Source organism: Pogoniulus pusillus, chromosome 16 (assembly GCF_015220805.1).
Source record: "Pogoniulus pusillus isolate bPogPus1 chromosome 16, bPogPus1.pri, whole genome shotgun sequence".
Lineage (NCBI taxonomy): Eukaryota > Metazoa > Chordata > Aves > Piciformes > Lybiidae > Pogoniulus > Pogoniulus pusillus.
In genome coordinates, this window is record NC_087279.1 from 16,074,517 (window position 1) to 16,097,185 (window position 22,669).

Sequence of the window (22,669 nt, forward strand, 5' to 3'; positions counted from 1 at the left end):
TAAACCACAGAATCACAAATCTCATCCCATCGGCCTCTGCCCAGCCATCCAGACTGTCAAGGTCCCTCTGCAGGGCTCTCCTACCCTCCAGTAGATGGACACCTGCTCCTAACCATGTCGCTAAGCACCCCACCGACACATCTTTTAAATAACTCCCGGGTTGAGGACTCCACCACTTCCCTGGGCAGCTTGTTGCAGGTCTCAAGTGGAGCTGCGGCTGTACTCCTATTTGTACTGTGGGTTTCGGTGGTCTGTGGTGGAAGGGGGCTGGCATTCCTGCCATGATCTAGCGCCAGGTAAGCTGCGCTCCTGTCCGCACTGGTGCCTCAGGGCTGCGCTCCGGTCCCTGCAGCGGAGCAGCGCCAGTGCCGCTTGCGCTCTAGCCCCTGCCCCGCTGCCCCCATCCCATGGCGCGGGGCCAGCGCAGTCGGACTGCAGCAGTGCCGAGGGGCGGCTGCCGGAGGGCGCCCGACGCCACGGGCAGGTGAGAGTCGGTCCAGCGGGGGCCCCCGGAGCAGGGAAAAGCCGGGACACTCCCTGTCCAACCCGGCCCCCGCGCACGCCTCCCCCCGCCGGCCGGTACGCGGGGCGCTGGAGGCTGATGAGGCTGAGGGCGTGCCGCTCCCCGCGGATAAAGGCCGGGCGGAGGCGCGGGGCCCGCACAGAGCTGGGGAGCAGAGGAGCAGCGCGGAGCGGGCGGGACGAGGCAACGGGGGCGGCGGCACCAGCAGCAGCACCAAGCACAGCAGCAGAGACGCTGCTTAACTCCACGCTCCCTCCCCTCAGGCGAGCGGGCGCGGCCGGGCGGGGCGCGGGCGGAGCGGATCGAGGAGGAGGCGGAGAGAAGGAGGCGGAGCGGGGCCGCGCCATGAGCACGCAGGCGCGGGGCCAGGGCGGGCGCAGAGCGACGGATCCTGACGGCGAGATGCCGGCCACCGAGAAGGACCTGGCGGAGGACGCGCCTTGGAAGCGGATCCAACAGAACACCTTCACCCGCTGGTGCAACGAGCACCTGCGCTGCGTCAACAAGCGCATCGGCAACCTGCAGCACGACCTGAGCGATGGGCTGCGCCTCATCGCCCTCCTGGAGGTGCTCAGCCAGAAGCGCATGTACCGCAAGTACCACCAGCGGCCCACCTTCCGCCAGATGCAGCTGGAGAACGTCTCGGTGGCCCTCGAGTTCCTGGAGCGGGAGAGCATCAAGCTGGTCTCTATCGGTGAGTGCATCTACACAGAGGGTGGTTGCTTGCTTTCTCGGTTTGTTGCGTTTTGTCGTGGTTTTCTTCTGTATTTCTTCGCCAGTCGCAGAGCATGGCTGAGCTGGGGGCGCTGGGCAGCCGCGGGGTGCTGCCGGCCCGACCCCCCAGAATCGCGAGCTTCGGCATCCCCTCAGCTGGTCTAAAGAGGCGCAGCTTAGCATTAGTCCAAGGCTGTATGTGCCGTGAGGCTGCCAGGGCTGGGGTGCTCTCCAGTCCTGAGTTTCTCTTGCCGCTGTAAAAGAGGCGAGGCTCTGGTTTCAGGTCTTTTCCTGCAGAAGCCCAGTGCCGAGGTACGTACCGCCCCTGTGCAGCCCATTTCCCCAGGCGCTGACTCCTTCGACGGCCACATCTGGAGGTGCAGCCGGGACAGTGCTAGCTGGGGATGCCTGGGTTCTGGCAAGGTGCTGGAGCCAGGCTGTCGTGGAGTGAGTTGTGGGCAGATATGTGGTGCTGTAGGTGGTAGAGGAGCTTGGGGAGACTTTTCTTGCTCGCTAGAGCCTGGTAGGTGATGCCAGTATATTTGCAGCTTTTAAGTGGGATTGCACTTTCTTCTTTTTGCTGTGGTGGAAGAGGTATGAAGACCTCTGTTAACCCCAGGAGATAGGTGCCTTGAGAGAGTGTTTGCTCTGGCTGGCGCAAGGATTGGGTGTCCATTGCCATACTGGAGGGTGCAATGGCTAGGTAACTAGTGGGCTGCTCATGAGATGAAAGCTTTTGGCAAGTGTGTCGAATTGCTGATGATCTCTCAGGAATGTGTGTGGTGACCGTTTTGGGAATAGCTCAGGTGTGGCTGCAGCGAAGTCTGTGAAGCAGTAATTTGAATGCCTGAGAGATCTGTGGGAAGGAATGCGAATGCGTTTTCTAGCTCTTTGCCAGATAACTCTAATTACTGCTTCTTGATGACTCTGGCCTCGGTAAAGTTGCACAGCTGAATTTGGGTGAGTGCGGCTCTGCTTAGTTCCTCAAAACTCTTGGCTACGGTGAAAGCTGTTCCCCTTCGGAGGCTTCTAGCTGCAATAGTGAGAAAATACAAACTTTTCCAGTTTGGAAGAGACCTGGCCCTCTGGGGAAACCTGCGGCTGGGTGGAGTAGATGGGGGTATGCTGTTGTTGCTCACTACCAACGTGTACAAGCGGTTTTGGACAAAAAGGGACTGTCGGGTCCCCAATGGCTGTTTTGGTTTTTTTCTCTCGAGGAAAGCAGCTATTGAACTTTCAGCTGAGAGTGAAGCTGGTGCTAATTATTTACCAGAGATGCATTCTCTTTGCACACAGTGGGGTTCGAGTTGCAGCTGCTGACTCTAGGGCTGAGCTTGCTTTTGTTAAGATCTGAGCTCAGTTTTCCTTTGCAACCACTGGAATAGTTCCTTGCCAGTCGCAACACTAATAGGAGGCCAGTGCTCCTTTCCTGTTGTGCTGTTTCCTCTAGAAAAGTGTTGCCTTCCTATTTGTCTGTGGGACTTCTCGAGAGTTGTGGGTTTGGGAGATGATGGTTGTTTGGTTAGGCTTCGTTTCCAGTGACTTCCTGTCTAGAAATGCTACTAGAGCAGCGCAGCTCTCTGATGGGATTAGATAGAGCTGTGGGGTGGCCATAATAATTTCAGACCTGGCTAACTGTTTTGCAGCTTAACTGCTGTGTGCTTAAAAAAAAAACCAACCCCCCAAACAAAACCAGAACAGCCCCAAACTCCAAAACTTAGAAAACATGAAGCTCTGGGAGAACTGAATGGCTACGGTGCTAGTGCCTTTGAGGCACAAGAGCCCTACTGTCCTGGATAAACTGAGCCACTCCTGTAAAAAACATCCTGAACTTGCTTTCCAAAAAATGTCCCAAGTAAGCTTTGCAGTGCTCCACTTGAAGGGGCTAAAGTCCACAACCTCCTTCTTGCAAGTGCCCACAGACTCTTGCTGCTATCTGTCTGAGAGAGGATGTCCCCAGAGGTTCTGCAGAACCTGGGGCTTTGTTTTTGTATCTAGACTTCAGTCTTGTCTCTTGTGTTACTGAATAAAAGTAAGGCCATTATGGAGTCTGGTGTCATGAACCACTAAAGGCTTTTAGATAGAGAACTTTCACGACCAGGTTGGTCTTCAGGGCCTGGTGTGTCTGGGGCCAGCTCTGAGCTAGATCAGCTATAAGATCTGACAGCTGTGGCTGCTGGATTTCTGGCATTAATAATGCCATCAGACCTCTGCTAAGTGGATGTACTGCCTGTTCCAGTTATTATTTAACTTCCAGGAATGTTTTGGAAGCCGTGTATTATGGCTCAGCTACTGCTGCTTTACTACAACAACACTTTTAAACTTTCAGTAGCAAGCTTTTGGCATTCAGGTTTTCTCCATTTAAAATAAGCCTGAATATACAGAGAAGCATCCATTAAATTTATACTGCTTGACCACAGCCTTTTCTGGATGGACGACTGCTGCTGCTCCTTGTTCAGTCTCTGCTCACAGTTTGGTAGTTTCAAGATGCTTTTCTTCTATGTGTAAGGCTCCTTCAGTGCAGATGTGACAACATGTGTGGTCTACTGTAAAAACAGTTATAGAGCACATAGATGCTTTGTGCCATTCAGCAAAGATGGGGTTGAAAGCTCTGGAAAAGCTGCTGTGAGGGAAGGTGACTTGAATATGGAGTCTTCAGCTCAGCTGCAGTGCTGCTCACGTGTTAACAAGTGTTAAGTCTGGCTTTTTCATTGACTGCTAGACTGAAGATAATTTCAGATTCCTGGGTGCTGAGTGGCTGTGGTGTGACAGGCACCAGGGAGTAGGATGCCAGGAATGCAGAACACAAGGGCTTTGCTCTTGGCTGAAGGAGCTGATTGACTCTGCAGATTACTTTGTACAGAAGCCTTGGTAAAAGCCATAGCAAGTGGCAGAGAAGAGCGGTTGAAGCTAATTTGACGCTGAGGTTGCCCTTAGAAACTCTGATACCAGGCAACAGAAGCCAACTGTTTAAGCTGAGAAACAGGAGTTCAGTATTTGAAACTTGGCAGGTGGTTTTGGGCTGCCAAGTTGGACCCAAGCTTGCAGCTAGCAGGTCCTAGGTGTGCGTGCTGTGGTGCTGTTTGGTGCCTGTTGGCAGTGTCCTTGTGGCCACTGCTCACTTAGTGGCCCTGCCTTGCTGGCAGAGGCAGGATGGGTGCTGAGTGGCTGGATTGTTTGGCGTAACTGCAATCTTAGACTGCAGCAGTCAGATTGATTGAACTGGAAAACGTGTAGTTTCTCTTTGCCTGGTTGCACTCTCACCAGATAAGGGAGCTGATCTGGCTTGCCTCCCACTTGCAGGGTGTCACTGGGATCTGGTGCCTGCTTCAGCTGCAGTGGCGTGGTTGGTTTTCAGGCTTGTCTTTGTGCTGGTCCTGAGTTCCACTGCAGTTCCTGGAGGAGGTTGAACTTTGTCAAGAGAGATAGATAAGGTGATGAGTGTATAAACGTGGTCTATTGGTATTTGCCTTATAGAGACCTCGGTGGTCTTGGGATGTCTCAACTGCAGGAGTACTTCTGGAAGGGCTGTTTTTCTCTTACCAAGCCTAACCTGTGTATCAAGTGGGATTGTGATGAGTACTTGCATGCACTGTAGTCTGTAATGCAGGCCTCCAGCATGCTCTAAAGATGAAAATACCATGACCTGTATGTCAATTGAGTACCTTTTGAAATCTCATTGTAGGAAAATGTTGGAAAGCCAGCTTTCTTCCCTAGGCCCACTCATGGAAGAAAGATAAAGTGAATCTTAAATGTTGAGAGGAGAATAGGTCCTTTCAAAACTTGGTGAATGTCCTGTAATGCCTAGAGCTAGGTGTTTGAAAAGTGAAAAAAGAAAAATATGTTTTCAGCCTGTATACACTTAGGGTCTCTGTCTGTCTCGCTCCAGGTGCTATTAACACATCATAAGGAGGTAGTCAAAATACACTTGCATTTTGTCTGCCACTTGCCTGTGACTTCCCTGGAGGCTTTTTTTTCTGGAAAATGGCCAGCGTGTCTTGGAAGCAGGTTTGTGCTTCTTGGAAATGTGACATTTAATCCTTTCCCTCGAAAATTGTTTTTGATAGACCAGCAGTGAGCCTTACTGCTGGAGACTGGGGGTGACTTTGGTTTCTGAGGGTGGCTGGTCTCCTCAGTACCTTCTGTTTCAATAGTTGCACTGCTGGTGGAAAGAAAGTAGCTTTGCGTGAGCTGTTTGCTCCAAGTTACAGGAAACTTCAAGGTAGCTTACACAGGCTGTTACTGCATTCTTTTACATATGAACGGAAACTTGTAAAGTGATCAAACTTCAACAGAATTACTTGAGCCCTGTTAGACTAATGTGCTAAACAGCTTTTTCATTTAAGGCACTGAACGCCCTGCCAGCTATTCAAGGAGGCCTGAAGTCTTAACTGCTGCATATTCTAATGCCACGTCCTGTATTGACTTACATGGGGCTGTTTAAATGGGTCAGGATAACTCTTTCCCTAACCTACAACTGTAATCTAAGAACATGCTTAGCCTTGTGTGTGGCCATACTTCTGTGTTGCCAGTATTGTTCACTGTCTGCTCCAAGCGATGGAAAGTAAAACAATGATCTCTCAATCTCCCAAGCTGCAGAGTAATCCTGGTTTTGCTCTGCCCCTCCGAAACAGACTGCCATGTGCAGTTTGGGATCTGAACAAAAGCCCACTAAGCAAGCACACCAGAGCAAAACGGTGTGTTGCAGGCAATGCTGATGTGTACAGACCTCTGTTGTACTGTGACACTCACCAGGTCTCTGGCTCCAGCATCAGATGGGCTTCCTGATGGACCTGTCTTCCTTTGATGCCTGGCATGGTACCCAGCTCACAAATACAGTCCTTGACCTGTTATTACAATAATGAATGTGTGAGAAGCTAGGCAACCCGTGGTCTGGCTCTTACTGCTTGGTCTGGAGAGTTTGTCCAAGTGGTTGCTGCTTATAAAGCATCAAGCCTGATACTGGTTCTTGATGAGGTGTGCAGGCTTTCTGTAGGTTCCTTTGAAAATGTCTTGCTTTTTGTGTGTACATTTCAGTAGTACTGTGGCTCCTGTTCCAGAGAGAGCATCCACTTATGGGAAGGAGGTCATCTTGATGCAGATGCACCAAGGTAGTGATGGATGTGTGGGATGGGTGGAAGGGGATGAGGATGCGTTGCTGCAGTCTCCTTGAACCTGGCAAAAAACCCCAGAATTAGGTATTCCAATTGTGTCTGTTCTGGAGGAATGAAATGCTGTGTAGCTGAGTGTTCACTGTTGGGCGAAGAATCCAAAGTAAATTATATGTAGAAAGGACTAAGGGAAGGCACTGCCCATTCTTGTAAAGAGATCTGAGCAATCTTTGGCTCAGCCTTCGTGGTGTGGCATTGCTTGCAAGGGTTAGTTTGTGCAGGCTAAATTAATGCTAATGTTGGGGGAAGCAGATGTGGACCTTTTTTCTTTGGGTAAATAAGTGTAGCATTTTTCATGGAAATACTGTCTGAAACCTGTGCTGTTTCTTGCTTTTCAGCTGTACTGCTAGTGTGTGGCAGAGGTAGCTACCCACTCTCCTAACTGCTGCATGGGTGGGGTGAGTGAAGTTACCCTTGTTCTTCCTGGGATTCAACCTGACCTTGGGTTCAGAGTTGAGTCAACCCAGCTCTGAGGTTATCTCTTCAATGGGCTAAGCATCTCTGCTTGTTGCCTTAGACTGGAGTTTCATTACATTAATCTAGGTCTTGCTCCTGGGAACTTGATGCAAATTATTCTTTTTTTTTTTTTCCCCACAAGGCAAAAAGTTCTGCAGCTTGCCTGTTTGTGTTCCTCCTGAGGGAAGACTAGTGCCCTGTAATCTAATAGGGAAGACAGTTTCTTCTAGGTCATCATTAGGAGGTAAATCTTAGTTTCTTCCACATCATAATTAGAAGATAAGTTCTACTTCCTATACTTGAAAGCCTTGCTGTGAGTGAATGTTGTGCCATATCCAGATGGTTCTCTGCTCTCTGACGTGGTCTGTGACCTGGCTGTGAGCCCCCTTTAGCTTTCTGTTCCCCCTGCAACTAACTTAGCATTTTGGAGGTGTCCCTGTAATGTTTGGGTACATCAGTGAGCTTTGGGTTTGCTGAGCTCAGCTGAGGGATCGCAATTCATTGCATAGTTGTTGTTCTGCTGTGAACAGTGGAAGTCTAACATCCCTAGTGAGATGTGTGCCATGCCTAGTTCCTAGTGTGCTGGTGCATGGCAACTGTAGTGCTCACAGCCACATCAAGAATAAACTGGATTTTTCTTGTGTTAGTGAAAACGAGCTAGGCCACTTCAAACAGCCAAAGGAAGCTTTGCCCAAGTTCCTGGAGAAGCAAGAGTTGCCTTGCATGTCCTCCCTTGTGCTGAGTAACAAAGCAGACACTGCCCTGGAGCTACCTGGGGGTGGATAGAGGATGGAACAGCTGATCTCTGTCTCCCCTGGAGTGATAGGCTGAAGTGTTTTCGACCATCTGCAGATACTGCCCTTGGAAAGAAGTAGCCAAATAAACTGTCTGAGAAGAGTGTCCACATACACATCCGTGCTGTCTGTTTGCTGCTGGGGATGTTCCTCTGAGTCAGATAGGTGCTGCTCCTCTGCTGCTCCTTACAACTTGCAGAAATAGACTGCTAATCTAATAGGAAGGATCCAGTAAATACTGGAGGCAGTCTCTAATTTTAAAATATTAATTCAGCAGCTACTTCAGAGTTGCTTTTCACTAAGTCACTGAAATGTAACGAGTTCTACTGATCAGGCTCCTAAGTTGGTAGTGGCAGTGCTTTGAGCATCCAGGATGGGCTTTCTCTTGCAAAGGGACAATCTGTTTTCACCTAATGCAAGCTGCTGCTAACTCTCCTGCCAGTGTTGCCCAGTGAGAGCACAACACTGGCTGTGGACTGCAATGACATCATGGATTGTGGCTCCTTCTCTCTTGCTTCAGGGCATGCTGTAAATCATGAGGCATTTATTTGTCGGAGCAGTGATTGCTCCAGCATGAGCTAGTGAAGCTGTGTGGTAGTGCAGCACCTAAACTCTGGGTCTTCTGAGGGTGAGGTGGGCACAGACTGCTACACTGATATCCAGACAGCTTGCTTGCAGCAAGGGGAAAAACTGGGCAAAGACTGTCACAGCAGCACTTCCCAGCACTGCCCAGGAGCATGCCGGCAGGCGCTGCCTCGTGGCATAGGTGTTGCACTGAGGCTGTGAGCAGCTCTTGGGTCTTCCCGTGCTGTCAGGGAGGCTTTTGGCATCTTCTGCAAGCACGCTGGCCGCAGGCAGTCTTGCACTGCTCTGTTGTAATTGCAAGCAGTGGAGCCATCTTTCCTGATAGCCCACAGCTGATGTGTTCCCACCAGCTTCTTGTGCTGAGATTTGAGGTCACTCCGAACTGTCTGCTTGCAAGGTGAGCTCTGGGTTGAGCTATTAGATGCTGCTCTGAAACACCAACTCCTGTGCCTTGCTTAGGTGCTGCAAACACGTCTGGACCTGGGGGCTGCTCCAGCCTGACCTCAGGGTGGGACGCTGGCGGCTGGTTCTCCTCCTTGGCTCTCAGCCCATGGCTGTTTGAGGCTACCCTGGGTGGTTGTGGCTGCCTACTGGTTTTGATTAGACTGCAGCCGCTCTTGTGAGAAGACAATGTATGTGTCTGTGTTTCGGAGCCTATATTAAAGGGCACTGTCATGGTTGGTGGTCCTAAAATGAGCTGTAGGTGGCAACTGGTGAGCCATGCTGTGTAAACAAGCTCTGAAAGATCTCCTCTGGGGCCCTGCAGCAGAGGGCACAGTGTATGGAGCTGCTCTGAGCAAACACCCATCGTATGTGCATCTGAAGGTTATTCAAACACAAGAGAGGAAATACTATTCCCCTTGGCTAGATACTAATGTGCTCTATCTGTGCTTCCTTTAATTGGTATAATTGACTGGTTTACATTCCCCTTTTTAACAACCTTGCAGCATGGTTTCAGTGGACTTCCTACAAGCAAATACTGACAAGTCAGTTCTCAGAGCTTGTTTAGGTTTCAAGGCTAAAATGTCTTGAATATGAGTTTTACCTTTGTGTAGGTCCTCCTTTTATAAGGTGAGTGGCAGTAGCAGGTCCTTCTTGCCTGGCACCACAGAAGCTAAGTGCCCGAGCTGGTGGTGTCTGCAAGGTCCTGCATTTGTCTTGGCTGCATCATCCTGGGTGGGTATCTGTCACGGTCTGAGACAAATCTTGGATTAACATGACTATTTCTGAGACTCCCTACAGAATAGGGAACTCTGGCTTGCTAAAAGTTGGTGTCAAACTGTCATCTTGATTGTGTAAGAAGTGTTACTTCACCTTTATGGCTAGTTAGTCAATTGCTTTTCTAAGCAAGTCTCAGAGTAATGCTGCTTATTGGTCTCCTAAATAATTTGAAGCCCAGGCACCTTTGAGCCTGTTCCAATACCTGGATGCTCTTGCAGAGCTGCTGTTTTCTAGAGTCATTGGTAGTCACTGTGGTTTTGAGGAGTTGTGACTTGCTCAGATGTCTTGTTATCAAATTCCTCTGTGGGGGAAGAGTTGGTGTCTGAGCAGACTTAACACACAGGCTGTGGGAAGACTTAGGATGCTGATTGTGTAGTTTCAGCTTTGTTCTGGCTGTTGACTACCAGTGTGGCTGCATGCAAATATCTGATAGCTTATGTAACTGCTTGAACAAGATCAATTTTCTAATTAAAAGTCAAATGAACAGCTTTATTTGTTTCTGAAAAGTGTTTCTTCTGGTGCTAGCTCTTTTAGATTTGTGGTAAAATTGCTGATGATGGGGTAAGTAGAAAACCAGGCTGGTGACTGCAGGGAAAATGTGGTGGCTCTTGAAAGAATGGTGACTTCTAATGCCACAGCCTGAGCTAAGCAGTGCTTGACACTGCAGGTGTCAGACATCAAGACAAAGACAATGCTTTTAAAGTGGGACCCCAGGACCCTCCGTAGTGGTACTGCCCTAGTGCTTTGTGGTTATGTAGCCTGTGCTAAACAGTGGTGGCTGAAGTGAGCTGACACTCCTGAAGGAGGGTGCATCATGTGTGGTAGACAACTAAATTGCTGCATCAAGTATGAATGGCTAAAGAGTGGAGGGTAACTCTTACCACAAAACCAGTACAGCTGCTGTCACAGAAGACCCTTGCTGGCAAAAGATGGCTGCATGTTGATGAACCTGATCCTGTACTAGTAGTACTTCCCTGACCTGTCCTGAGTAGTCAGCCAATGGCCAGGGTTGCCAGCTCAATCAAGTTGCCAAAGACCATGTGAGATGTCTGTTTGAGTAGCCACGAAATCAGGCTGCTGAGTAGTGCTTGCAGACCCCTGTGGCCCTGGACTGCACCATGCTCCAGGCTCTTCAGAGCTCTGCAGAAGAAGGTGCAGCTTGCAGGTAGTCAGATATTGTTTGCATCCAAAAAGTTAGAACAGTTTGAGATATTCTTCCCCCAAATATAAGAATATAGAAGCACTAATTGCACTCAGCCTGCTGCCACTGTAAAGTGGGGTTAGCTCAGCCTTGCCCTCGATGCTGTCCCACTAGATGATTAGTGGCTGCTGGGTGTGCTAATGACTTGCAGACGTTTGCAGTTACAGAGATAGGAGGATGTGGGAATCCTGGACAAGGATATTGCAAAGGCTTGTCTCAGAGAATTAACCACATTGCTGCTGGGATCCTCGCTGAAGTGTATCCCAATGTACTGCTTTCTGGAAGGTAACCCTTTGAAGCTGGACTGCAAGGCTCAGCTCCCAGGTGGTTTGCTCTGCTGTGAGAACACAAGGAGCAGCAGACTCCTGTGAGGAGCTGCTAGTTCAAGCCTTGGAAATCGCAGAGATGTTTGGAATTTCCCAGGTGGAAAGCTCTTCTGAAGAACCTGACTCAACCAGGAAAGCCCCCTGGATTTAGTGACATAAAACCCAACTCTGATAAATGTACTTCAAATTTTGCCGTGGTTCTGTAGCCTAGCTCTGAGTTCAGTGATTAAAAATAAATAAATGGTGCTTCTGATATAGTGAACAACTGAAGAAAATTATGTATCTTTAAAAGATTTTAATTGCAAGGCAGAAGAACGAACTATTTCATATGCAGTGCTGCAACTATCGGTTGAAGACACTGCTTAAGGCAGAAGAAGATTAAATATTTTGATTAACCAGCTTTATTGGTTAAGCATAGGCTTTAACAAGCTGTAGGGTATGTCATACTCTACCTCTAAGAAAAGCAGATCATGCTTCTGAAGTAGTACTTGGACATTAAGAATGTTCAACCTCAAAGGAAGGCTGAGTGGAGCAGCTCAGTCTTCATCTAGGAGTAGGACAAACACCTGAGGAGCTGTTGTTCTGTCTGGGTGGAGGTCATTGAACATTTTTCATGGTGAAATGGAGAAGGTGTTACTAATGAGGTGGCCTAATGCTGTACCTAACCAGGTGAGTAACTGGAAGGGGTATGTGAGATCAGGCAGAGCAGTGGAGCTGGCAGTGTTACTGCAACTGTCCCAGCTGTAACAAAATTGCTTCTAGAAGCAATGCTCTTTTTTTTGTGCTAAATATACAAAATGTAATAGGCTTGCAAATGTGAACAATGTCAGGCTGCAGATTAAAAGTGAGATCTTGCAGCTGGTGAGGATTTGGGTAATTGCTTGCACCCTGCTCAGGCGTTATGTTTGGTGGAAGGTTTTCCATGAAGACGAGGGAGAGAGCTGCGAGCTTGTGAAGTTTGGCAAGAGTGGTATGAGCCTTCAGTTGGAAGATTTGAAGTCCACTTTCTGGAGAGGAAAGATGGTATCCTTCCGAGTGTTGGCTAGCTTGAAAGTGCTGTTGGCAGCCAGAACCTGTTACTGCCAAGTAGCTCCTGACAAAGTTGGATTAGGTTGATCATGTCAGATGAGCCGAGATGCTCTTGCCTCTTGTGAAGAGCAGCCTTTGGAGGCAAGAGCAGGATGATGACCCCTTAGCAGTTTCAGGGACTGGGGCCAGCCAATCTGCAGGAGCTGGTGTGAGCAGGAGAGGGTCCCTTAGGCTGCACAGAGGGATGCATAATTCACATCTGAAGTAAAACTTCGCAGGGGGCAGAGCCGGGTAATGGTCTGCACAAGTGTCAGACAGCTGTGGCTAATATGTGATCAAGCTGTACCAGTGATCCCATATGGTGCTCTTTAAGGTGCTTGGAGACCACCCGTGCAGACTGTGCCTCTGCAGATTCACCACCACCACTCTTTTGCTCATGAAAGCTCCTCTCAAAAAAGTTCTGTCTCATAGTGGCTGCCACTGTCAGATGAATTACCTGGGCCTCAGGCCAAGCCTCTATTCCTTATGTTGGCGGCTTGTAACTGAAACAGTATAAACACAGCACTGTCCTGTGGGGGATGTGGAGCACACAGGGTTGAAATCTCAGCTGTGCCGGGGTGAGCCTCCTGCTCTCTGCAGATGGAAGCATGTTTACTGTTGCACAAATGTACAAAAATATGTTCAAACCACTTCTCTGCTTTTTCTAGGAGGCAAAATCTGCTTCCTTCAAGAAGCAGCTGCACAACACTGAACATTTTTTAATTTAGAGACTGACATTTGAAAAATCAACCTTCTTGGATGGGAATGGTGATGGTTTCCAGTGGAGAGGGAGACTAGGTATCCCTGTGTGAATGCTCGTGAAGATTATGCATCTTATGCACAACTGTAAGGCATCTTCACAGTGGTCATGGGAAAGCAACAGTGCTTGCAGAACTGCAGGGGTGTGCAGTGGATGTATGTATTCGGAGTGACTGTGCAGCTGCCCCGAGCTTCTCCACCTGGTCCGTGGCTGCAGAAAGCAGTCTGCCTTGTGCAGGTGTGCCATCACCTCCTGATGGGCAATTGCATGGCAATGCCATGGCAGTGGCCAGAGCTCAGAGGCAGGGCTACAGCTGGTTTCAGGCAGTTTACACCATCATGGCAGCACTGAATTGCAGCGCTGTGGCAAGATGTGTTCTGGTGTCAGTGTGTGTGTGGGTTTAGGGCCACTTTTGGGGTGGTATGTTTGTTAACAGTGCGTACTTATGTCTGAATATCAAAATGAATTGCTGAAATGGCTCAGATGTTGGAGACAGATTAGATTGCTTACCTTTCCTTCTGCTTCTCTGGGAAATGGGAGGACAGATGAATTTTGGGATAACTTTGTCATCAAAGCAGAGCATCTTCAGAAAGGCATCTGTGCTAAAATATTTCAGAACAAACTTAAGTGATGCTGTGCTGTTAGGGGCTCAGAATCGGAGAGTATCAAAACTGAGACAAACCACAAACCTTTTTCATCTCTAAAGTGACTGGCAGGGTATTTTCTGATGTGTTGCCAACCCTGGACCACAAAGTATGTTCCAGTTCTGAGCTCTTTGGTGCTACAGTGTGGAGTTGGAGATGGGTTGAGTTGTGCAGGGCTTCATGAATGGGGATTTCCTTCAAACAGCCTTGTGCACAGTGAATCACCAGTCTAGTTTTAGATGGAAAAATTGAATCATGTTGTATGTTGTGGCCAAGGATTTCCCCAAAGAGTAATCACTTCTGATAATTTCCAATGTGTTGGTTTTGGCTTCAGAAGCTCCATCCATCGCAGCTTTTGTGCCTGGCGTCTGCTGCACAGAAGATGTTAGACAGCCCTATCTGAATGGGCTCATTTATCTCGGCATGACTTTACATGCTGTTTCTTAAAACTATCTTGACCTACCCCCCAGTGTGAGTAAACACACTCTTTAGTAACGCAGAGGTCACTCTGGTGTCTGGAAGCCTCTGGGTTACTTGTTGCTCTTTGGCTTTTCTGAGGCTGCTTTTTGCAGATGTACCTCTTGCACCTTTTCTCTCTCAAGTACACGCTGGTGTATAAGGATGGATCTTCTTGTTGGCCCCCTGCACTAAAGCTTAGAAAGGTCTTTTCAATAGTGTAAGTTACAACACAGTGCTAATGCCTTGTCACTCAGTGCCTCTGCCAGCCCCTGGGAGATCTTTGCAAGATCTACCCAGGGTTTTAACCTTGATGGAACCTGAACTGCTTTGATGAAATGTAGGATTGGTTTAATCCATGGAGATGGCTGCAGCACTCTCATGCTTTCATAGACAGCTTTTTTTTTTGTTACACTTGCAGAAATATGACTCTTGCATTTTTATCTGTTCAGCTTTGCTGATCAAAGCTTGGCTTGCTTGTTGTGTCAGCATGTGTTGTGAGGAGGTGCGTTTTGCTTTGCCTGCACGCATGAAGTAACCTTCAGTTTATCAGCTCCTAGACAAGTATTTCTTGCTACAGTTAGGCAGTTTGTCATTTTACCAAGATTTTAACGCCTTTGGGTGGAACTTGTTCTCTCAGTTGGGTGGTGGTGGTGCTGCTGACTCAGGTGTAGCAGCCCACTGTGGTGGGAGGGCTTAGCTTTGCAGTGCTGTGGCAGTAAATGTAGTGACCCTTGAGGAGCAGAGTTCCAGTTTTGCTTCTGTCTCATGCTCAGAGGAGAGAGGTGCGGTTTGTGTGACTTGGTTTCAAAAGCCAAGCCAACGGTTTCTCAGCAAAGCATGGCAAAGGCAGGAGGAGTTCTTTCTTCCTGCCCCTCCCTCCACCATGTAACAGAAATCCACTTTCTGGAATGTTCACTCCCCACCGCAGGGACTTTCCTTCAAGTCATTTCCTAATGATTAATCAGCACTCGGGCAGCTTCCACCATGTCCCCATGATTTCCTGGTGCTTCCCTGCTCTGGCCAAAGACCCCAGATAGTGGGAGTAAGTGGTAGTGTGGGTGCCATCCTGCAGCCCTTCCCCCAGCCTGATCCCACACTGCCTCCGGACCCTTTACCAAGCCCACAGTCAGTGCAACTGCTTTTTGGGGTGCTGCCAGCCATGTCCTCCTGGAGAAGAGGGGGCTACTTTCACCCCGGATTGGTGGGGAGCAGGAATATTCCAACTGGACTCGGGCTGCCTTTGCATGGTGAGGCACCAAGGGGCTGTGAGCCTGTTCCTGCCCTTGCCGCACAGCTCCTCCTCGTTACACCCTCAAAATGCAGAACACTGCTGTCGAGAGCGCTGAGCTTCGGCCTCATTCAGCAGCAGCGTGGGGCGCTCCTGCCGCCCCGGCAGAGGCAAGCAGTGGCCAGGATGTCCTGGCCAGGGCCGGCACCAGAGGGGCGGTGGGATGAGCTCAGCAGTGGGGAATGCGCACTGCTGGGCGCCATGGGGGCTGCGCTCACTGGGCCCATTGTCGGGGCAGCGTTGGCAGTGGTGCCACGGACAGCGGCGTACCGCGGCAGGCCTCGAGTGCTCAGAGGACGGCTGGAGCCTGCTCCTCCGCCGGCAGACCATGAGGAGCCGCAGGTGGGGCACGGAGGTTTAGGAGAGTGGAGGAGTTTGATGCCTCCCGGCCCGCGGCCGTGCGGGTGAAGGAGCGCAGCCGGGGCGTGGGGGTCGGAGCGCGGCAGTGGCACGGTGGCAAGCTGCCCTGCCGGGCTGGCCAGGCGCTCGCTTGCTGCGAACAAAGCGGCGCTCATGGAAACTGCTGCTGCACAAAGGCTGGACGCTCAGAGGTTTTTTCTTCTTTCCCTGAAAAGGATCTCAAACAATTAGCGCAGCATTCCTGTACGCGGCCTGGCTGGGAACCCGCGCCGCGGCCCTGCAGCTGTGAGCGGGGACCTGCTCGGCAGCCAGTGGCTGCGTCTGGAATAGCTGCTGTGAGTGGCACCGCTTGTTCCGCGCTTTGCATCCCTGCTTGCTGCTAATCGCATCCCCGCAGCGCGGAGCCGTGCTTGTGGTGGAAATGCTCCCGAGAAGCGCTCATGGCAGGAGCTGGGTGTGCACCAACAGCTGCCTGGGACTTTTCCTGAGCATCAGATCAACACATTCACCTTCTCATATCCATAACTCGGCGTGTGGCTCCTCAAACAACAGTAACCTTAGGCTTCCAAGGGAAAATATTAAGGAATGTGGTCATAAGCCACCCGCATTTGGACTTTTTTTTCCCCACCCACCCTAACAATTCCTGATTTTGAAATTCTTGAGTTCTTCCACCCCCCATGGGTGTTTTGAGTTTCTCTTGGACAAGCTGAGCTGGTTGCTGTTGCTGTTTTACTGCCGGCTTAATCTTGCATCATCTTATGTCTTTGTTCTCTGTTTTTGAGACACCAGTGGTCTCTGGATGCCCATTAAGAAGTTGAGTGGGGCTATTTTAATCTCTATGTCAATCCTGTGAACTTAACTGTTTTGATTCTTTTTAATGCAGAAAAGAATAAAAAGTCTCTTTTGTGTTAGTTTGTTTTTTTTTCTTGCCAAATCTACATTGAAAGAATTGGATTTGAACTTACAGTTGCCTGCTCCATCTCATGAGGGATCCTTTCCAGAGGCCCAACATGCACTAGTTGAAGGCACAGGGTGGTGAATGCAGTAATGGCCTGAAGTCCTCTGATCTGAATTGAAAACCTTTGAACTGTAGTGTTTAATTTCTCAAATCCTAAGATGAGTTTCACAAAATAAATTTACTGTTTTTATAACCAGATGCCCTGGTAAGCATAGACATTTCTGTAACCTTGCAGAAAAACCCTCAACATCCCCAATCCAGGGTTGTGTGGGTTTTTTTCCTGTCAATGCCCCGTTCAGCACTCAGTTACTGTCCTTACAACCCTGCAGTGAAAAACCCACCTGGTCAAAGCTTAGTGGATCTGCTGTGTACATGGTGTATTTCTTACAATTCCTGAAGATAAAATTCCTCAGGAATGCCCTGAGGCTCATCAGTGAAGCTGACCACTGGCTATGTCTTGCCAGGGTGCAGGAGCTAAACTGGGAGTCTGCTGGTATTCAGGTGAGCTGGATGCTGAGGATTGGCTCTCTAATGGGTCACAGCATCAGCTGCAAAGACTGTTGAGGAGCAGAGATGCAGTGCTGCTGTTCGGTGCCAACAGGTCACAGTTAGGAATCCATGGAACTGCCTGGAGCTTAGCTGCCTCGGTGCCAGCTCTGCACAGTAAGCACAGCCTGTGCTTCGAGGTGTGCCAGCTGCACGTGGCCAGATGTTGAGCGATATGCTGAGCCCTGAGATACTGCGAGGTGCACCTGGGCTCTAAAGGTCACTGGCAGAATGGTTGCAGTATGTTCTCAAAGCATGGGGGAACTCATATAATTGATTTGAAGACATATCCCTACAGAGGATGTCGCTAATATCTTTAGCAGGCACGGTAAACCTGTGAACACACTGAATGCTCCACCGAAGAATTTCCTTAGACAACTTGCTTGCTCAGCTCTCTCTCAACTGAATGCTTCTGTTTGGCATGCATGCAGAGCAGGGCTTTGGAAGAGTATGGTTCAGTGTGGAGTTTTCACGGCTGGAGCAGATTAAGCCCTAATGAGAGCTTAAATTTTCTGTTCTCCAGTTGCTCTAGCTGTTTAACAATAGGTGAAAATAATTAGAGGTGGGAAAGTACTCAGGAATGCACCAGGATTTAAAATTCCTCCAGTCTCTACATAAATGATCCATAACCAAGATGAACTTTGTGTTACACAAAGTTCCTTCAATGGCTGGGAATAGAGAGTAAGGGCTGTTGAGACCACTCCTTTGCTGTATTAAGGACTATGCATTTTGCATTCTTCCTCCATATAATGCATAAACCGAAATTGTAAACGGGGATAAGGCTGGAGAGGGTGGGCACTTTGGAGAAGCGGATGCAGAGGTCAGTGCTGCTTGTGCCACGATTTCCATATGTGAAGACTAAAACTTCTGAGATGACTGCTCAGACTAAACAGGCAGTGTTGACTGTAGCCTCAGGCAGGGAAGTGCTTTTTAGAAAAGAAACTCCTCAAAATTGCTTTTTTCGGTTCTTCAGTTGTTTCACGAGACTTTGTACAAGTCTGTATTGGTAGCTCGATTTAGTAAGGAAGCTGTCTGCTGTGGCAGCTTATCTCGCTTCCACTAATTGTCCGGGACAAAATGAGTTGCAGCTCTGCTGTAGGGCAGAGTTCAAGGAGCTTTGCCACAATTTGGATAATAGTTGTGTTTAATCTGAATGCAAAGTAGGCTTGCACATGGGCAAAAGGAACTACTCACAAGGTTGATTGTAATTGTAGAGTAACTTAGCATTGCAGAGATCTGCTGAAGGTCATATAGGTCAAACTGTGCACTTGGAGCAGACCCAACCTGATCAGGTTTAATTTCAGTGCCTTAGAAGATGGAAAGCTTGTGGGCTCTCTGGGCTTCTGTTCCAGTAAGTGACAGCCCTTGTGGAAAAGACTTTTTCCTCAGAATACGCCTGAAGTTTTCCATATTACAACTAGGAAATATTTTTGGGCAGATGATTGAGTGGACTCCTTGTCTGCAAGATCTTTTGCATTTATTTCCCCCCTGTCCCCTCTGGAAACAGTGCTTCTTCCAGTAGAGAGCTGGCAGAAATAGAAGGTGTACACTACACATTTTTCAGAACTACTCCACTTGTCCATCTGATTTTCCCAGTCTGAAGTCACAGGAATTTCACTTGCAGCACTAGCTCTTGAAATCGAGTAATGATAAATAATCTTACAGCTTGGAGGATGCCTAAAACAAAAGGCAAAAGATGCTGAATTTGCTTAGTCATGGATATTGTGCCTTCAAGGCCTGAAGTCAGCTCTGTTTAAAAAGCCAGCAAGAAGTTGGATCTTGCCATGCTGCTGGTTATGGCACAACACTCCAGGTAGATTTCATGGATCTCTGCTCAAGTAGATGAATTTACAAGCTTCAGATCAATGACACATTTCAGTTTTGGTGCTTGCTTCTAGGGCAACTGCAAGTGCAAAAAGAGGACCCAGTTCTACAGCATTGGTGGTTTTCCACATAGTAGCTGAGTTGGGAAGTTTTTTGTGTGGCCCAGGCTGTAAAAATGATACATATGTCTTGATGGTCACAGCACTGGCTTAGGCAAGTCATGTTGCTGGCTGAGCTCTAGGCACTTGCATGGCTTTGCTATAAGGAGTGTGATACTAACAGTCCAAGAGTAACATACCATATTAATATTTACTGTAGAACAACAATTATAAATCGGCTTGAGCACTTAAAACTTGGTTCCTTTTCAAGACAGACAGCCTATAGAATTGCCATAAGCCATATTTTTGGCCAATTGCCATTTAGCTAATAGGGTAATAAAAATGTAAGGATTACAATCTAGACTTGGAGGTGTGATGGGGGAAGCAAGTAAGCTCTGGTTCAGCCTGTTTTCCTCTTCACCCTTCCAAGCAGCCACTTAAATCCTAATAGGTGACTAAGAAGCAGGGTAGTCCTGCATAAAACTTAGTATTGTAGGCTATATATAGCCATTTTCTTTTTACAGAAGAGTAAATGCTTGCTTGTCAGTGGTGGTGTTGATTCTGCAGGGCAGCTTAAGTTTTGCTAGCAGGTTTTCCCCATCAGTCAGCATGCAGGTCTTGTTGAGCTGCATCCTAACACCAGGAGAGGCTGACAGCAGTCTCTCCCCACAGACAGCATCTGTCTGCTCCTGAGGGCTGCATCTGAATTCATGGCAGTTGCTCTTTTGTCAACATTGAGTTGCTGTTGGGTACTTTTAGAGGAAGAAAGCAGGTGGAGTAACTGAATTTAAAATGTACATTGAACAGTGTACATGAGAGTGAAGATTCTTGTTTGAGCCAGACTTGAGCGTTTCAGCTTCTTGCTGATTCTGGACACACAATAATTGTGCAGATAGTCTTCAAGTGGTCATCTAACAGCGCTGATAAATTTGGAGTCTGCTGTAAGTCAGCAGGACTTGCATGTAACAGACCAAAGCCTCTGAGTTCTGGTGAAGAGAAAACACAGAACACACCAGAGCCTCCAAAACTGCTTAGCCTTTGACTGTTCTCGATGGCACGGAAGCTGGTTGTCTGTTTTCAGCTGAGCTCAAGTCCTAAGTACTGTTGTGGGTCTGGTGAGAGATCCTGTTGTGCCCCCTCTGTGGATTCATGCTTTGTGCCTGGACTCTCCATACAAATGTGTTCTTTTCATTTGAACTCAAGGAAAAAAAACTTCTTTACTTTGAGAGTGATAGAGCACTAGAACAGGCTGGTCAGAGGCTGTGGAATCTTCTTCTCTGTAGGCTTCCAAGACCTGTTTGGATGCATTCTCGTGCAACCTGATTGAAGTGTACCTGTGTTACCAGGAGGGTTGGACTAGGTGATCTGCAGATGTCACTTCCAGCCCCTACCATTCTATCATTTATTGAAAATACAAAGTCTGGTGGTTGCCAGCAGGTCTCCTGCTCTGCTGCTGGTGCATGACTTAGCTGTGCAGAGCTCTCATCTCCAAAGCATGTATTTCCTACCAGGTACAGTGAACTAGTGAGAGGGTATACTTAAGGATATGTGTAACTGCATCTGTTAACACAAGCATTGTAGTATGAATAAAGGAAATTACGCAGATGACCACACTTTCTCCAAAAAAGGCTAGATTAAAGCTGTCTGCAGGGGTGCTGTGAAGAATTTGTTCGACCCTACTAAATTATCTTGGCGGATGAGATGTGACAGCTCACTTCCTACAAGAGCAGGACAGCTCAGATCAGCCTTCCTCTGCATGGAGATGGCTCCTTTAGTCTGCAGAAATGCTGCTGCTGCTGTGGAGTAAATATGTTTGTCATTCCAGCTGAAAGCAGACATTTTCTTCCCATCTACCTAATTTGTCAAAGCTGAAAACCAAAAGCTGCTGCCAGTGCTGGAGGTGCATCCTTGTGAGGTGGAAGCACTGACCACAAGTGATCATATCTGTTGTAAATTTACAGGGAGCGCTGGAAGAAGGATTAAGACTTGTAGCTTGAAAGGCTCTGTAAAGCTTCAAAGCATAGGTTGTGTGAATAGTTAAAATGCCTAAAAGTAATGTTCATACTAAGAAAGCAGTGCTGCAAGATCATATAACCCATTTTCCAGCCTGGATTAGTCAGAGCACGTGTCTTGAAGCAGACCAGGGAATGAGGAGGATCCAGTGGAAAGCTGGTTGAGCTGGGGTACATAGCAGCACCTGCAGTAATGATTGTTGGTGCTTAAGTGTCATTAGAAACACAGTTTTGTCACTATTCCAAAATCTTAGCAGTATTAGATTGACAGTGTGCACTTGGAGCTGGTGGAGGATGCCTGAAAATTTGGTTCTTGTAAGAGGCTTTCAGGGTTTTCTGTGTGTTCCTTGTGCAAGTAATGGTTGCTTGTCTTCCTTGGCGCTGCTTGCATTGTGCCTGAGAGAATTCACTCTTTTTAGTCATTTAATTGAAAAGGCAGCACTAAAGCAGAGGCTTTTCTGGAGAGACTGAATGCTTGGGTGGGAGCCAAGCTTGACACCAGTGCTTGGAAGCTAAGTGTGCTTTGAACTATACTTTGCTTTCTTCTTGAACGTGGAGGGTCCTTTAGTATGGTGACATGATGAGCCAGGATTGAGATGCTGGTGGGATTTCCTGTAGCCAGGATTGGAGTGCTTGCGTTAAGGACATGTGAATGGCACTACTGAGTGCTGATACGGTCTCCTGTCCTGCCTCAGGAGGAGTTCTCACTTCCTCCACCCCACTCCAAATGAAAGCAGACAAGCCCTTCTACAAGCAGGCTTGGAAAAAATTACATCATGAGATCCCTATGCCTGTCAGGAAGCCGGGAAGCTAGAAGAGCTTGTTAACTTTGCTAACAGAATACAGTTGTGGGGATGGCACCAGCCCTGCAGAGGAAGAGCTGTCCCGTTCCTGCGGTGACCTTTTCCTGTCATCAGAGCATTGGCCCCATGCCTGGCCTCTCTGGACAAAGCTGATGAGACTGGATAGTCTTGGTCTTGATGTGAAGCTGTCTTGTGTATGACTGCCTTTTCCCTAGGTCAGAGAACAGCTGTGCCCTCGGAGATGGGGATGGGGTGCTGGAGGAAATGGAGCATGTGGGCTGGTTGCTGCAGTGACTGCAGTGCACCCTCATATAAACACTGTGCTGTAAATATGAAATGAGTCCTTTTTTTATATGGAGTAACCTGCATGTAGTAGTGTGTTTGAGGTGCTTCTGTCCTGGCTGCCTGTTTTCCCTGTGAATGCTAGGTGGCTTTCTGAAACAAGTTTACTTGTGGCATGCTAAATCAGCTGCTATGTGTATTCTGGTAAAAATGCTGGTGATAAAAATGCTCCAAGCTGAAGCTTGGAGGGATGTGATGATGAGCAGTGTAAGGAGATGTTCCTATAGTGGGGATGCAGGCATGGGGAGCAGGTGGGCAGTGGGGGGTTGCACTGGTAGTCTGAGTTTTGCACACTGTAGCACTTAATGCCAGTTTGCAGAGCTCAGATGCTGTGGTGAGCCTGCCAGCCAGATGTTTCTGCCTCCCTCTTACATAAAATGTGTCTGCTCTTCCTACTCTGATAAGACTTCTTTCAAGAAAGCTTTCCATCATAGGTTGCAAGGGAGCCTCTTCCCTTGGCTGAGCAGTTTGCAATTGAACTGGTAAGAGAGGGGAAATGTGTAACAGCAGAAACTG

At 48.4% G+C, this 22,669-nt stretch overlaps 1 protein-coding gene across 2 annotated transcripts in view; it reads left to right on the forward strand.

Annotated features, from left to right (window-relative positions):
* Positions 1-684: 684 nt before the first annotated feature.
* Positions 685-22,669, forward strand: part of FLNB (filamin B) — a 71,385-nt gene continuing 49,400 nt past the window's right edge. Inside the window, exon 1 of one of the 2 annotated variants that reach the window (XM_064156752.1) lies at positions 685-1,217. In XM_064156752.1, coding sequence (XP_064012822.1) covers positions 869-1,217 — 349 coding nt within the window. In that variant the 5' untranslated portion in view covers positions 685-868. The remainder of the gene's footprint in view (positions 1,218-22,669) is intronic. The other variant, XM_064156753.1, reaches the window with a different exon arrangement.